The sequence below is a fragment of the Coptis chinensis genome, chromosome 6, assembly GCF_015680905.1.
Source record: "Coptis chinensis isolate HL-2020 chromosome 6, ASM1568090v1, whole genome shotgun sequence".
Taxonomy (NCBI): domain Eukaryota; kingdom Viridiplantae; phylum Streptophyta; class Magnoliopsida; order Ranunculales; family Ranunculaceae; genus Coptis; species Coptis chinensis.
In genome coordinates, this window is record NC_141461.1 from 73,636,490 (window position 1) to 73,653,741 (window position 17,252).

The window sequence follows — 17,252 nt, forward strand, 5'->3', positions numbered from 1 at the left end:
AATTAGAGGTATGCGTATTTGCTATTTTGGGATGTGATAGTATTCCCATAGCGCAGAGAAATCATGATGGTGATTTTGCAAACTTGCATACATTATGGTGCATTCTTATTCTTATGAGCAATTATCTGGGCAAAATTCGAGGTCGAATTCGTTTGAACAACAGAAGAGTGATGGGCATCAGCTACAGCGAATTTCATCAGTCAGTTGCGTATACAAACTCGAGACGAGTTCTTTTCAAACTGGGGAGAATGATGCAGAGCATTACTTTGTCTGTCAAGTGTTATAAGTGGGCGCCCCTTAGCTGAGTCCAAGCCCATGGGTCGCGAGCCCACTAGTTTAAGTTATTCTATTTTAGTTGTTGACACATGTCGTGTTCCTATTGGTTTATAGTTTTTAGGATTATTATAAATAATTGGCTGGTAATTAGGGTTCAGGCAGAGTTGTGTTATTGAGAATATTTCATAAAGAAATAAAGATTTGTTTTAGTTTTAGTTGCTTTATTTAATTCAAGAGTAGATTTGATAAACTGAAGCTTCCGCCAGTTTAATCTACATCAGTTTGTCTTTCTACTATTTACTAAGTCATAAAATTGCTTTCAATTTATTCTCTACTTTTTGCTTTGACACAAGTAAAAGTGAATGGAAAATATAATATTCATATCTCATACATATGCACATATCTTTGCATTCTTACATATTTTTTTAAAATTACCAAAAAAAACTTTCGTATAACGGGAAAGTTCAGTGTTTTATACGTATTAACCCATTTAATTTACTAATATATATTCCATAACAAATTAATGAGTGTAATTATATTTTTCAATTGTTAGATCTCAATTTGAGTTGTCTTGCTTATGAATGCTTTTGTTTTTCACTGCTTGGTGTGGGTCAATGATATTCTTTAAAGAATTTCAAATGGAGTTTGGTCGAATGGTGCAAATTGAGCGTAAACTTGCACCAGACAATGGGATGAAAATTACTCGATTAGTAAGCACTTTTCTTTATGTTCTCTTTTCATGTCTTTATGTTTCTTCATCTTAGGATTCCTCTGAATATCTTCTTTCATTTGACGAGGAAGGAAGCGGGACATATATTGGAATTTGCTTCTTCTGAATAGCTTCTTTCAAATCGCCTTATGGTAATCTCTCTAATTTTATTTTCCCGACCTGTTTGACTTCTAAATGTCGGAGTTTTGTATTAGTAGTAAAGTAAAAGTTAATGTGAGGATGGGTGGAACCAATATCAAATTTTAAGTTTTGTACTTATTTGGGGTATCCTGATTTAGTCGAAAATAGTGACAATGATTAGATAGTTCGAGTAAGTTAAAAATTCAAGTTGTGTACTAACTATTGGGAGGTAATAGTAGTTTATGATTCTGAGTTCTAAATCTATGTCTTGTTGTTGAAATAGGTTTCTATAGTAGGTTTCTGTGGCTTTGTTAGAATAGATATTTATTAGGGGATATTCAATTTTGATAAGTCATATGTTTAATATTTAGTTCAATTTTTAGGATGGCTCATTTACTGGGGACTTGAGCCGATTAATCTTTTAAGCATTCAGACTGAAGCCTGCATTTGCACATACTTTCTAAATTGTTATGCCGAAACCTAGATTGGCTATCTAGCTCTGTAGATGTAATTGTGGTATGCGCTTTGAATGTTTATAACTTAAGCATAACATTTTGGTGCTTATAAGGTTTATGTTAATGTGTTTTCTGCCTCTAACATGTGTCTTTTTCTTTTAAATCTTATCTAGCAATGTATTTTGATGCTACTCCACTTACAAAAAAGTCTTATTCCACTGAGTAGTACTTGAGCACCACGAAAGAGCTATTCCACTGAGTAGTACTTGAACACCACGGAAGAGCAATTAGGAGCTTCAGGTCAACAAGAGATGTTCAAGATTAAATTGAAGGTTAATTACATGTTAAAGCTAGGTGTGTTTTTATATGACTTAACATGGAACCCATCTATCCAAGCTTTCCTCCAATGCACTCCTTTGTTTCCTAACGTGATGTCAATACACGTGATTAAGATTTTTGACATCTAAGACCAGAAAATTAAATAGCTCCCAGATATTGCCTTAGCAATGTATATCTCCATGGTAATTTATTGGCTTCAAGTACTTTTATCAAATAAATTGTAAATTCCTTTGAAACAAATTACAAGATTTTGATTCCCAAGACTTGCTCTCATCCATTAGTAAAAGAGTCTTTCATTGAAGTAGAACGTTATGTGGTCTTTATTGTCCTTATCTTTATTATATGCAAGTAAGTTGATTTTAACCTCTTAATTTTCATTCTAGAATTTCTAGAATCTCAAGTGCTCTCCATACACGTTTTCTTAATTCATCAGTCGCTCCACTAATGCTAAAGGCCGACCATAGAAAATATTGCATCGGTGAATTATATTTTCCTATGCCACTGCCTTATTAAGTAAATGTTAATTATCCCTATTCAGGATTTAATTTATGCTTCTCATGTTAATATTTTGAGTCTAATATGTCAACAAGGGTGGGATTAGGAAACATAATGGCCAGAAACTGATGATCTTTACTTACTAAGTTGAATTGAGAGGTTGGAAGAGACTTGGCAACTTTTGTTTGCATATCCGTTCAAGTATCAATTCTTCAGTGAGGTAGGTCCTATCATGTTTCATTGCTTAGTATGAGTTATATATATGGGCTCGGGTACGTGTCACAATTAAGACGAAATTCAGACTCCACTAAAGGTCGGTGGAATGTATGATTTTATTAGTGTAAACCAAAAACTATTTGATCAAAGAAGTTATGACCATCAAAATATTCTATTGCAGTATTGCATTAAAGAGTGTAATGAAGTTGGATATTCTCATTGTATATTTGTATATACAGTCGCATAATGTATTACTAAAGTAAACATATTATCTTAGATGCATCATCTATGACATATTTGTGTAGGTATCTAGATGCAAGTTCATTAGCACATCAGTGCTTTCTGTAGTGCTCCAAACCTCCTTTATGAAACTTATTTTTGTTAGTCGTTTAATCACTTGATTTACTTTTATTAGGATTTGGAGGAACAACTAGAGTAGAACAAGCTAGAAAAGTGATTGGTAGAAAGGACAAAAGCTAAATTCAGGTGGTTTGATAACATGTAGTAGTGATGGTTTTTAGGGAATTATGAGGGACCATGGAGGACAAGTGCTTCTTGCTTTCACTCGAAGAACTAAGAGCAAGCGAAGCAGGCCTTGGAGGTTCCTTGAAGTTGGGTTGCATTAACGTGGAGGTTAGTTGATTTAATATTAGCAGTACATATAGTTAAAGGCAGATCAACTGAACATGTGATTATCACTAGACATTTTGTTTAGACATGATCTTGCTCTTGCATTCCAAGACAATGACTCCCTATTCATCCTTCATATCTACATTGATTTCTTTTTCCTATTAGGATAAATTTTTTACTGAGCATGACGAGTCCAATGGACTGTTCTCTCTTCGGGTCCTCTATGTGACAATGCGTGTGCTTCAAGTATTGTTGTGTCAATGCCCACCGTTCAAACTTTTGAGCTCTTTTTTTTTGGAGACTATGAAGTTAGCTATTTATACTTTGCTAAAGCAAGATATTTGCTTTTTGATGATCACATCTTCAAAGTAAACATGAGAGCTTTTTTGTGGTATCTTAATTACTCGAACTGAATTACAATGAGGATGAGGATTCACTCATCTAATAGATTAATACTTTCTTCAAACAATACAAAAAGTATGCATGGCATGGAGTGAATGATGTGGATGAGTTTGTTTAAAAAGTTGTCGAGTTAGGCAAAAAAGGACTGGAAGTTTGTTTAGTAAAGGATTGAATAAGGTTAAACTGGCTGCAAGCTTATACCTCACATAGAGTATAATTTAGGATTGTCAATGTGAATGTAAGTGAGATTGTTTAGATTATTAATTGCCGAGATTCTTATTGAAAAATTACCTTACAATTTTTATTTTTATTAGTGTGAATGAGAACCCTGATTCTTGGGGAATTATTTTGCACATTACTTAGTTGGTCTAAAAACAAATTATGTTTGGGATATGGTTGCAATGGTATATATTGCTTTTTGGTACTGATTAAGAACGTCTTTGTATTTCAAAATTGTCTTGGTATTGGAGTAGTTGAACGGTGATGAGAGGAAAGAGATTCCAAAATTGGATAGTGAATCAGGGGAACCTCTTGAAGACATCAATGAATGGCCTGGTTCAAATTGGACCTGATGTATGTGGAAAATTTATTGTGCTTAGGTTGTTCGCTGATTGGGTTACATAGTTTTGTAACTGGTTGATTTGATTATCGGGTGTAATTCTCATTTAAATATTGGTTGAACTTGGCTACTCACCTAGATTTGATGTTGCGGTCAAGCTTCTTAGTAGTAAATTACCTTAATCATCTTTTATTTCCTTTTATATTGAAGTTTTTCCGAGAAGGTATATGGATCAAATGTTCCCAATAAAGTGTTATAGTTCTATATTCGTTTCTTAACAGCTAAAACATGTGTTTGCAATGTAATGACAGTGCACTACCATGTATACATTTGAGCAGGTGATTCCATATTGTGAGGGTGTATCCATTCGTTCTCCTTTTCATCCGTGCAAGGAACAGTGCAACTTTTTGGTTCAGTTTTTTATTTCTGGAGAGTTTTGGTTTTTGGCTTTGTAGCTTATGTATGTTTTATTTGATAGTAATGATGTTTTATTGATTTTAGGAATGTAAAGCATAAGATTTTTTTTTTCTCTTCTTCCTCTTCTTCTTCTTTCTGAAGTTGGTAGATAATTGTATTGTTTTGTATTGTGTTGTTACTACTTATCTGAGCTGCGAATAATAATTGCTGTATAAATTAATGACACATACTGATTTGAGCTTGATTATTAAATTATAGCTTTAGTTACAGATTTAAACAAAAATTCTATTTAAATCTATTTTGTTTATGGGAATGCAAGTCTAACAAGAAATTTGTTACTAGGTGGTGCTGGTAGCAGCAGAGGACGAAGGCAAAGAAGGGGCGAGGATGTGATGCATCCACTGAAGGTTAGCTTGGAGGAGCTTTACAATGGAACATCCAAGAAACTATCACTCTCACGAAATGCCATCTGCTCCAAGTGCAAAAGGTGAGTCCACAACTACATACCATATGTAGCGAGGAAAGAACTCTATTCTTTATTATTATTTGACCTTTTGGTGTTAGTTGGGTGCATTCCTTAAATTATGTTTTTTTAGTTTTCTTTATAGTGCAACTTAACGTTGCATTTTTAGATACGACCTGCTAGAGTTACACTTTCTTATTACATTGCTTTCGATTACCAACCTATCATTTTTTGTTGCATGTGCATTGCTTTTTTTATTGAGCAAGAAAGAATATTGTTTCATGTCTGTACTGAACCTTGCAAAAGTTTAAACTTAACTGTTGTGAGAAACATGACTCACACAGAAATTAATCATGTGTTGATGGTGTTAAGCATCAAGCTTGGTCTTTGAATTGATGCTTTTCCACCATGTGAATAGAGTTTTACTGTCATTAAAATATAGTGTGCAATAAGCAAGCAGCTTAGTCTGTTGTAGTTAGCATAAATATTTTTGTTGTCGTTTAGAGCTCGGAAAGATGACTGCGGATACTCCAAATAAATTTTAATACGAGTTGTTGTTGTCTACATGACAATTAATGACTACAGACACTCAGCTATGTTTAAGTTATGATGAACTACTAATGTTTGTACCCAAGTCTGGCATTTTCATAAGTGTTGGTATCTACATCCAAAGGTGTATGTATTAGAAAGTTAAAGGAATATGCATGTACTTAAGACTAACCACTATTGTTAAATTGGTTGGGTTGTTAAGATTGAATGATTGTATGATATTTCTAATGTATATATCAATATGTTCATATCGCGTGTATAAGCAATCAAACGAATTTTATGTAAATTTTTAGTAGATTCAAGCCATTAGTTACTTTCTACATAATTTGACTTATGTTTTGATGCATGTTATTCAAAGCTTTTAGATATGGAGTTTTAAATCTTCAGAGGACTAAGTTCTGGACATTGTTTAATTTGTTCATTATATTTTTGAAAAAATGTATAGATGTTTAGCCATAAGGGGAGGTTTGTAGTTTGACCGTTTTAATGCGAGTTTTCCAATCTTGAAGGAACTTCCTAGGTTTTGAAGGTTTGTTCTTTTATTTCTTCTCTACTTTTTATTCATTTTAACTTCTTCATAATTTTGTCATCTCTGCCACACTCTTTAGGGTGATTAGTATGTATGTATGCTCTTCACTTACTAATTCATACTTTAACTTGTTTTTGCAGAAGTTTTGGCACATGTTACCTTAGGTGGTTCTAGCTTAAATCACATGTTACCACAGCTTTTTGAATGACTCGAAGACAATGCATCAAGTTGCACTCACTATGATAGGATATAATGAGTTTTTCATCAATCATCTCTTCACTCTTGGTATGTAACATGATCTCTATCTATTATATGAGTTTTTCATCAATCATCTCTTCACTCTTGGTATGTAACATGATCTCTATCTATTATTATTTTTCCCCGTGTACAAAAGTACCTATTAAGGAGTGACTCTGTATGAGACTGCAAGTACTTTATTCGACAGTTATTAAGTTTTATAAGCTCATAGCTCACCGAGTTTAGTTAAATGAAATGTAACTAGGAAAATTACCAACAATCTTATGACTTAGCTTTAATTATTATTATTGCTCTACGAATGTTTTATTGTTAATTTGGTATACTATTATCTTGGCATATTTATGAATTAATTACAGTGCTCTTACTTTTTTCTCACGCAATGATTTTTAGCACATAAGTTTTTTTTGCAACAGTTTTCTGGATTGAATAGGTGTGTAGCATTGGGTTTAAGGCTAGAATAGGGGTAAGGTATGAAGTTTTCTCGACAATAGCGTCAGTGCCGAGCCACCATGTCTATACTTTGCTAAGAAAACAATGAAATTGAAGCACATGAGATTGTGAACTATGCCACTATGAAAACCTGACTGCACAGGAAAGGTGTGGTGTGATGCTGCATAAGGATATGGTTCCTAAACACTCATTTGTAACCAGGATAGCTGCGGGTAAATTAGCTACATAAGATATTGAGATTTCTTACAATTGATAGTTTTCCCAAAAGAGTCAAACGCCATCAATAGCATTACATCGTCAAGGTTTGCTTATCTTATTGGTACTGACCAAGTTTATTATTCTCTTTGCTTGCGGTGAAGGTGGTATACTACTTTTCGAGGTCAGCAGGATTCTCAGGGCTATACGCTCCTATGCAGACGAGACATGGCCACGTTGTGATATAGAGATTTTGGAATTCTAGTTGATTGGTTGCAGGATTCGGGTGTAGTTGGCAAGGTACTATTCTCACTTAAAATTGTGTGATATGGGTTTTTGGTCCATGTGTGAGAAAGCCATTCATCCTTAATGTGCCTAGCAAGCTGTTTGAGAATAAGTTGCAAAGAAGAAATAGTTATTAGGGACTTGGAAGAGAACAATTTGACCTACACCGAAAGGTATAAAAAGGAAAGGGACCTTAAATTATATTGCTTAATATATTGTACTTATCATTTATTTTATATATTTTGCTTCTGAATCTTATACTGTTTTTTATGTAGGTATTCTCATGTGTTTTCTCCATTGGATTGCTTTGCTAAATGGTTTGCAGTTGAAGTTTGAACTTTGAACACTTTTGATACTTCAAATGCTAATTGCCTTATACATACATTACCGTGTTTCTTGATTGTTTGCAGATTGATTAAACATAGCCAAACCCAAAATTTAGCTAGCATTATCAATACTAAGGTTGGTGCTCTTTGGATTTGGGAAAGCATCTCTATTCATTGTATGAAACTCGCATTTCTAGATTTAATCAATGTGAGTTCACAGTCATCTTATTTTTTGTCCAATATCTTAATGTGTAAAAGCATTTGATTTTCTACAATGTGGAGCCAATTAATTATGGAATCAATGACCCCGCCTTGATATTGCTTTTGTAGAACAGTTTCAAATCATAGGTAACTCCAAAGGTTATTTTTGTTTCCTTTGATTATTTGACCTAGCTAGATGCTTAGTGAAGTGTATGACCAATCACATTAGAGATGCATTTTTGGTGAATATAGCTTCTTAGTTTTGGTGAATATATCCCCTGAAATAAAATTTTCAGACAAAGAGATGGAGCATAAAGTCTCAATGCAGAACGCCATAACCCTTTCCCTGACGAACTGCTTCTTGTGAGTAGTTGATTATGAACACTTTCAAATAATAGGCACCGTCTTGGTTTTCCTGATGTTTTCGTATTTATGATTCTTACAGCTCTTAGTCAAATTCTTAGGAAAAGGCAATAAGGATACATCAATTGTATTGCTACGATAGCACAGTAGTCTCAAATATTTTTATACAAAGTCATCTTGGTTCTTATTAAACCTCTGAGGAAATGTTTGATACAGATTGGCACTTATGAAGGACCCTGATTACGTAAAAGCTTTGGTTCTTCTAAGGCAGGCTCTATTGCAATTGGAGATGCTAACGGAGGCTACCGTATATCTTGAGCGTGTTGTTACCAAGGTCAGTTATTTTTCAACTGTCGATGAGTTTATTGCAAACAGTTATATATATATATATATATGTTGTGTAGATGGTGAGGTTGTGCAAGATGTTTGGTTGAGGCTATGTGGTGTTGAGTCTGGGGAGATCGAGTTGAAGCTAAAGTAGATCGACAATGCTTCTCCTTTCTATGCAGACCCTAAAATGTAGATGCTATCGAAGAATAGGATTTAGAAGTAGTGTAGATGGTGTGATGCCAAGTTGCATGCACAATACATATATTGTCTATTTATGTAGTAAGTACAACACAAATTGGATATTCCTTAACTATGTCACGGCAGATGAACCTAGCACATTCATTCCTGAATTATATTAGTGGAGCTAACGATGTAGTTATAAGAAGCAAATACAAGGATTACATTGATTCGGTTCACCCTATCATGATTACTTTGAAGAATTTGGAAGAAAGCAACTAAGCAATACTATGTTCTAGCTATAATGCAGAGCTGACCCACCCTGTTGGTGGAAGTTGCGGTAGGTTGGTAATGTGAACTGATTGACCTTTTGACTGTTCTTTATGCCATTTGCAAGACCAACAAGTATATGCATGGGGATTTAGTCCAGGCCTCAACATTGAGTTGAACAAAGTTGTAGAAAGATGAGGATCTAAAGAGAAGAGGCTATTTCTCCATTTCTCTTCTCTATGAGCTCTAGGACTGTAGGAACAAGCTAGGCTAGAATGAAGAACAAAGATATATCTCCAAAAGCCATTTTGCATATCACTGATTTTAATACAGCAAGATGTTCTGTTGCTTTTAGTAAGGATCAGAAGTTGGAAGCTCAGATTTACAAACCTAGCCAACTATGCATTCTTTTAGATACTTGGTCACTTCCTATCTCACCATGGGCTAAAGTAAATATTGATGCTGGATTTGACAGGTTTGGTAGTAAAGCTGCAGCAGGAGCAATATGTCGCACAACACAACTGATGGAATTATATTAGCAGCAACATTTATGAGATTTCAAGCTGAAGCTTTGGTTGCTGAAGTAGCTGTTTTGTTAGCTTTGAAACTTTGTCCTTTTGTTGTTTTTAAAGACTTAAAGTGATACCATATATTATGCAATGTACTTAATCATAAGATCATCCACTATTAATGTAGCAAGCCCGGCAATGGCCTGGCCAATTAGCTAGTTAGGCAAGAATCCTCAACAAAGAATCTTTCTCTTCCGTGTTCACAAGTTGTATCTAACGAACGAACTACTAATGATATTGCCTGGCCAATTAGCTAGTTAGGCAAGAATCCTCAACAAAGAATCTTTCTCTTCCGTGTTCACAAGTTGTATCTAACGAACGAACTACTAATGATTCCGTAGGATTCTTTGCATTGCAGCTCTTTTTTTACCCTTCGGGAGTACCTTAGTGTCTTTGACTGCAACCCAAGAGTCTCCTTCTTGGCTCCTCCTGCCCATCCCAGCGGCAAAACACTTTACCTCCACCAGTTTCAGAGCTCATCACTCCGGCAAAAAAAAACAAAAAAATAAGACAAAGAAGAAGAAGAAAGCTTCTTTTGAGTCAAGGTTTTATATATACTTGGAAAGAAACTTTGAACTTCGGCTTTAGTTAGTTTGTGGTTACATATTTCGTAATGATAATTTTCAGTTGGATCTTGGCACGATGTGAAACTGCACGTCTGGACAAGAGGGTGTACCTATGAAGAAATTAATAGAGTCACTTATAAGAAGACTACCTTGAAGAATACGTGCATGGCTTCACAGATGAACAACAATACTAATAACTAGTACACAACGTACTGTAACTGTAAAAAAGCTTTTCAATTAAGAATAAAAATGGCATCCTTGAAAGTCAAAAAAAAAAAGAAAAGGGGGTGGGGGTGAAGAGAGAGATGTATCTATAATTTAATAGAACAATTGCTCAAATCTTAAAAATGCAGAGCAAACATCCTTCTAGGTCAAGTATTACAAGATCATATGACAAGGGTACAAACACGTGTAACATTCTACATAATGGAACTACAAGGAACTTATATACACATCTGCGAGCTTTGAGAGAAGATTCATATCAAAAGTTACTCATACTTCATTGACACTTCAGCCCTCCGCTTCTGTCCAATCTCCACCAGCAATGTCAGAAGAGCCTCACACACTTGAGATGCATCAGCTTCACTAGGGTCGTCATTCATGGACGAATAAACCATCCAAGCATGGTCTAACTTACGTTTTGGCCTAACTACAACTGAACCAGGAACCTCTGCATCACGGCATGTGACAAGTCCATCGCTCTTTTCACCGTATCTGACCTGAAGAAGCTGAGCACAAGCAGCCATTGCAGCAGCAAGAGGCATAACCACAGGGAGTTTTGCAGATTGGCCTGCAGCCAAAGGTGCAACCAGGGGTAGCTCTGCATGCGCTACATGAGAAAATGTTGCAAGAACCCCAGGAGCAAGACCCGCCTCAGTATTTAAAGAAACAACAGGAAGTTCTTTAGGCAACTGGTGCTTCCTAAGAAATTCCTTCCTTTTCTCATAAGTCAAGTCCTCTAGAGCTTGCATGTCTCCCTTCACCACAGAAAGGAAAAGTTAACATTAGTTCACAATCTTTTTTTTTTTATCGATAAAACTCAATTTATTCATAATAGTTCAAAAGGTTACACATTACAAATGCATATACTCGATCCTACCCACCCATACCCTTAAGTTACAAGAGTATCCCAATTACATAGAAAATCTATATAACCCACTCCCCGGAAGCTTGGGCACACAGTAGCCCACTCGAACAACACTTCTTCCACGATCTTATGTAGCTCTTTCTCCTTGTGCTCAAAGATTCTCATATTTCTCTCCTTACATAAAGTCCACATAATAGCACTAGGGAGATGATCCACAAGCCACTCGGATTTGCTAGACAAAGGACCCGCAATCAATTTCTTCACTAAGGCTTCTCTAACATTTGATGGTGGGTCCCAAGGTTTATGGAATGAAAAGAAGAAGAAATCGCTCCAAACATCGCTCGCAAGTGGGCAATTGACAAGAAGGTGATCAATACTTTCATCCACCCTTTTGCAAAGAGAACATTAGTTCACAAACCTGACAAGGAATTTTGTAGAGTACGGAGAATTTCCAAAGTATAGTTTCCCAAAATGGCAAGGGGGAAGAATAATAGCCCAAAGTGGGAAACTGCCATCCAACCACGTGAGAAATATGATGCACGTGTTGGTAAGATGAATAAAAGCGCACATACTATGTCCTTGTAAATCGGGACATAGAAAGCATAGTTCTTCTTTAGTTATCATCTAAGTTTAAGACTAACCAATAGATATGACGTACAAAGACACATTTGAAACAGAGTGAAGATAATGGAAGACCAACATTGCAGAGAGATACTCAAAATCATTCACCAAACAAAACTCTTGACTTTGTTGAGAGAGAGAGAGAGAATATAATAGGAACAGAGATATACCTTAATCACTTTACAAATCAGGATTTCCGTAAGTTTCCTTAGTTGAAAATAATCACCTAGCTGCCCTTCTCGCAAGATATCTGAAGCTATTGGGCTACCGCCATATGGACTCTGTGCTAACACCAACCCAGCGACCTTGTCTCTTAAATCAGGCCAATACATGGATAATGCTGCTGCTGCATCTACACCCCCTTTGCTATGTCCAAGAAGCAAGACACGTTTACTCGATCCCCAGTAAATTTCCTCAATGTATTCCTTTATCTCCCTGGCATTTTTCTCGATCGAAGCCTGAAAGTTAACACTGGAATATAGAAGACAAACAACAAAGGAAACATGTAACACAAGTAACCAAAACAACTACCTCGCTGTGTATCTTGGCAATATGGCATGCTAAACCCATTTTTGAGAAACACATTTTTGTATTAACAAAATAAAGTGGCCCATGGTTGCTAAAGAGGCCTGCCAAAATGAGAAACCATGAGATACAATACAAGTATCATACATTAAGAAGCATAATGACTTCTTTAATCTACTCTAAGAAAGGAAAAAGACAATGACAAAAAATGTACACATCACCCTTAGTTTTCTCATCAAACTACGATAATTGACCATCCGATGGATCACACCAGTTATGTATCCAGAAAAAAAAATGTGATCCGACCAAATGATATCCAATAATTTGCATTCTTTGGGCGCTTGGAGAAAGAAAACTTTTAATAAATCTACAGACCAGATGTTTAATTTTCGAAAAATTCCACACTTTTGTTGATTTCTTGATGGGATGTCTGCTAGTGCAACATGTATGACAATGGGGAGAATTCTTACCTGGAACTAACAAGTAAACCATTGAATTTGGCAACGTATGTACACCATGTCTGGTAGGCAGAAGCAATTGAGATCAGAAGAAGTAAAATACATTGACATAATTTTAACTTCTGTTACTCTTTCTAAATAAGCAAATGTGTATTTGTCTAATATAAATTTCATCATAAGAACTTTTTAGAGTGGTGATTTCATGTAAACATGCCTGATGTTGTCAAGCACTTTCATAAATTTATCAGTTCCATCTTCAATCGGTGGCATTCCAGGAGCTCGCTGTAACCATCCTATATCCTCTGCTGACCCACGGACAGTTCTCCTGGCACGAGAAATAAGACTGGAAAGAAACATGTCAGCAAAGCTGAATCCTGTCGATAACAGACTCTAGACCTGTATATATGAGTTTATACTCATGTATGTATAGGCATTCCAGGAGTTTATACTCATGTATGTAGCATGTCATTTGCTTATTTATTTCCTGGATGTCAAATTATACTTTTTTCCCAGTCAGCAATACATCGCATAAGACGAGTGAACGCAATCTAGGTTCTGACTTAATTACTTTCAATAAAAGCTTGCTATGACCACATTTCATTACGCATGTAAAATAAAGTTATCAAAGCAGCATTTCATTATGTACATATCTAACCATGTCATGCAGCTACAGTAATAACATCTCGAGCCTTCTGTATACTACCTGACCATTATTGCAGTGTTCCTGCTTATTGGTCATTGGAACTTCACAATCCAGAGAGAGATAAATGTTTAACTTGTGGCACCAAGTAAATTACTTTGTAATGACAAAGCTTAGTTCGTCTACACGTGCTACATAGCAAGTTAATATTGCTTGCAATCTTTACTTGCACAAACATTTTCCATACAGTTCACAGTAATGACTGTTATATGTCTACTAAGGTTGTAGATTCCTTTCCCCTTTTTTCACTACTCAAAGCGTATTCTCATATAGAACTACACATATAACTGACCAACAGTAGAGATAGATATCTGCATAAAACTAAAGTGGTTATTAAAAGAATTTCACAAGACCGATAGAAGTTTTGGCTACTTGTCCCTTTTTGGAGCTAGTACGCTTTGTTGATCATTTAGCTACAAATTTGCTTAAAGAGTTGTACTTGTCAAAAGAAAATGACAATTACGAGAGAATTGGTTAAAGTAGTTTTGCAATACCCGAAATTCAGGAAACTTAGTTCACTCCATGTGCAGCAAAACCGAGGAAAAAACAAGAAAGAATGTTTGATACATATAACCATGAGAAGGCCCTCCCCTTCCCTCCCCCCTCCCCACCCCACCACACACACACGCTTTAATATGTAATTTCAAATGCATGTAGTGACTGATATCATACAGAGATACATATTAGTTATAGGCCAAGTATTGGTACCCTTGAAAGATCGACAGCCCATTTTGGACATTATGAGATGATCCCACCGGTTCATCAGGATCTCGAGTTATATCTCCACTGGAGCTATTCATTCCTGCATCATGTACAGAAGGAGCAGCAATGGTTGTATCAGAAGGTTCAGAGACCATAGAACATCTTCTAAGCGAAGACTGATGATCAGTTAATAAAGATTCATTGGTTTGTCCAACAGAAAATGTCCTTAATTCTTGTGCATTCATGCTGGAATCTCCCAGCAGCGCTTCCTCTGCAATGAGAACATCATGTGAAATTTAATTACCTTATATTCAACGCTGAACCTGAGTGGTATGACATTTACTCAACCGTCTCCATATATGTAGTTCATTTTACTAAGATGGCATACTATCAGAAGAGTTTTGTCATACTTTAAAATCCCTAGAACTTTGAAATGTCCTAACTTTTTAACAAGAGCTGAGCTTGTTTATCTTGCAAGTCTATGAACTTTTAATGCTGAATATCGTAGGACAGGGCAGTGGAGGACTTGGTAGGTGTTTCCAAATGACAGCAGAGTTTTAACCAGATTTGCATTTTCCACTCATCCCCTGCTCTACTTCACACTTCACCTGGAAAAATTTAAAGTTTGCAAGGAAAACAACAACAGAGCCTACTTATAAGTTTCCGACATATTGGTATAGTTGGTAATTCTTTTTCTCAAAATCCTCAAAATGACATTAATGATCAGTAGAAGTTGTGGAAAGAAAAGGAATTTTATCAGTTAAAGCATTCCTTACATATTGGTATTTAAAAAAATTATATTTTTGGTTCGGTATCTTTCAAATCCTAAGAAAAATTGAAAAATTAATCATGGAAAACACATAAATTTTGTACATACTAAAGGCATCTATTACTGAGGTGAATATGTATGAAAAGGCATGTGTTTACACATACTAAAGGCACGGAAGCCATAGTTGTCAATATCGTACGATACACGATACGTATCACACTACTGTATCAATAATGTTAAGTATTGCACGATACAGATAGCGTGTTGTACGATATGATACAACCATGTATCGTGCGATACACTCTAACACATGAAATCATGAATTTTTTTATCCAAAAACGAGTTTGTAAGAGTATTTTAGTTTTTAATTATCTTTTCTAAGTTTTGGAAAGCCATCTAAGGTTTTAATTTCGATAAACAATAACCCTAATGCAATGCAATCTTTACTTACTCAACTAAGAGCTAGCTTAGCCCTTCATGTATAATAATGATTTAGGCCCAATTATTGAAAATGATGACATTTTTATTATACATTAGTAATGTTGTGCATGCTAAACCGTATATATGTATCTTTGTAAATGAAACTTACATACACATGCAAAAACACATAAAACTATAAATTTTTTATTTCAAGCATATCATACGAAACACGATATATGATACGATATATGATTTGATAACTATGATGGAAGCTGTGCAAGCCCCCTAATACAAGACAAAATAATGTATGATATAGAAAAAAATATCATAGCCAGAGCAATTGACTCTAGATGCATAACAATGATGCATAATTGAAAATAATGGAAAACATAATCATAATGTGATCTAAACTCATTATGTGATCTAATGGCTTCAAAAATATAGTATTCTTGTTGAGCTATAAATATGTTATAGTATGTGGTTTAGTCCCACATTGAGTGCATAGGAGTTAGAATGTGTGTTATCTCGTTATTTACGATGAGTGAGTCCCCATGTAATAATCAACTTTGGCTATTATCAATATATTAAAGATTTCTAACAATATTTTCCTAGAATACAGTATTCAACTCTTGGAGATACACAAACTGGTAAAAAAATGGAGTTATACATGATTGTCGGCTTATGTGATTTGGGAATGTGTGAACTTTTTTTTCCATTTTTGGATCAATTGAACATCGGATAACAAAGGTAAGCACTAAACGAAACTTTTATAAGAAGATGCTAAGGGAGTGTGTTAAATTACAGTTGTCGACTGCACTTAATGTTGAGTAAGGTAAAAGGCAAAGTATATGCAGCATATAATAACAATATATGAAGGCGCCAAGGCTAAAATGCTGACTGACATCATTATTCCATAAGAAGGATTGTAAACATATCAATGAAAGGGCAAAAGAATTTAAATATAGAAAAATACAAAAACTCACCAGTAGAGTCTACAAAACAGTGAGTCAAATATGATGTTGTTTGTGCAAGGTATGAAGCAGCATCATTAAGAGTTGGGACCGAAGTGAATAGCTGAGGGACAAGCCCATTATTACTCATACCATCACTACGAACCTGGCACAAAAGCACTCCTCAGATGTTCAATTTGATAAATACAAGAGTCAACATTTTACTATAAAGAAATATATAACACTATGTTACATGGACACACCCTATTTTATAAAAAAAAAATCCGTGTCGGACACGTATCTGATATACCTCAATTTTTGATATTTTACCGTGTCAGTGTTAGATACGGTATCTGAATCAATGTAACTTAGATATATAACATAACATTAGGATGTATTCATGTAGATAAGAGGCAAAACAGTATTGTTTTGATGCAATTTTGCAGAAGGAATTACGGAAAGGAAAACAACATCAAACTATTAAATCTGTATTACCACCACACGCTTGCTTCTATCTCCACTTTTAGAGACCCTTGAGTTCATAGTCGAAACAAATTCCTAAGAGCAAAAATCAAAAATTAATTTACAGAAGTAACAAATTATGAATACTCGAATTGAAATTGAGGTTACATATAAATTACCTTGTGATTTCCAACTTCAATTGAATAAAATTATTAATAAATTTTCTTATTACAAATTTTCTAGGGTGTTAAAAAGTTGACGATTTGACATGAAGATATGAGAAAGAGTTTTAACGGTTGCGAAATGCCACAGGATGTCGTAATATATCGCGATATCTACGGATCTACCAGTTTTAAAAGTTACCAAAACTCTGATATATTTCGATATA

The 17,252-nt window shown here is 35.1% G+C and overlaps 1 protein-coding gene and 1 long non-coding RNA gene across 17 annotated transcripts; one reads left to right on the forward strand and one right to left on the reverse strand.

Annotated features, from left to right (window-relative positions):
* Positions 1–242: 242 nt before the first annotated feature.
* On the forward strand, positions 243–9,807 carry LOC147494404 (uncharacterized). Of its 15 annotated transcripts, none has more exons than XR_015199736.1 (12): positions 479–986; positions 1,078–1,137; positions 1,755–1,913; positions 3,153–3,264; positions 4,982–5,126; positions 6,097–6,180; positions 6,321–6,465; positions 7,248–7,383; positions 7,644–7,685; positions 7,779–7,902; positions 8,475–8,592; positions 9,511–9,807. It is a non-coding gene; the product is annotated as an uncharacterized LOC147494404 (long non-coding RNA). The 15 variants fall into 15 exon arrangements; XR_015199727.1 differs by having other exon boundaries at positions 480–986; positions 3,047–3,264; XR_015199725.1 differs by lacking the exon at positions 6,097–6,180 and having other exon boundaries at positions 243–986; positions 1,755–1,935; positions 3,047–3,264.
* Positions 9,808–10,383: 576 nt separating this feature from the next.
* LOC147494405 (alpha/beta-Hydrolases superfamily protein) lies at positions 10,384–17,184 on the reverse strand. Of its 2 annotated transcripts, none has more exons than XM_086568744.1 (9): positions 17,044–17,184; positions 16,898–16,960; positions 16,436–16,568; positions 14,270–14,363; positions 13,076–13,204; positions 12,874–12,923; positions 12,410–12,507; positions 12,049–12,336; positions 10,384–11,147 (listed from the first exon to the last, which is right to left on the reverse strand). In XM_086568744.1, exons 2-9 carry the CDS (start codon positions 16,943–16,945, stop codon positions 10,659–10,661), a joined length of 1,329 nt encoding a protein of 442 aa, XP_086424870.1. In that variant the 5' UTR covers positions 16,946–16,960; positions 17,044–17,184; the 3' UTR covers positions 10,384–10,658. The 2 variants fall into 2 exon arrangements, with proteins under 2 accessions (XP_086424870.1, XP_086424869.1); XM_086568743.1 differs by having other exon boundaries at positions 14,270–14,534; positions 17,044–17,175.
* Between the last annotated feature and the right edge of the window lie 68 nt (positions 17,185–17,252).

Coding starts and splice junctions, on each gene's coding strand:
- LOC147494405 (XM_086568743.1), bottom strand. CDS start 16,945: ATGAACTCAAGGGTCTCTAAAAGTGGAGATAGAAGCAAGCGTGTGGTG. Junction 16,569..16,897: donor ATAGAAGCAAGCGTGTGGTG/GTAATACAGATT, acceptor CTTTTGTGCCAG/GTTCGTAGTGATGGTATGAG. Junction 12,924..13,075: donor AAAGTGCTTGACAACATCAG/GCATGTTTACAT, acceptor TCTGCCTACCAG/ACATGGTGTACATACGTTGC.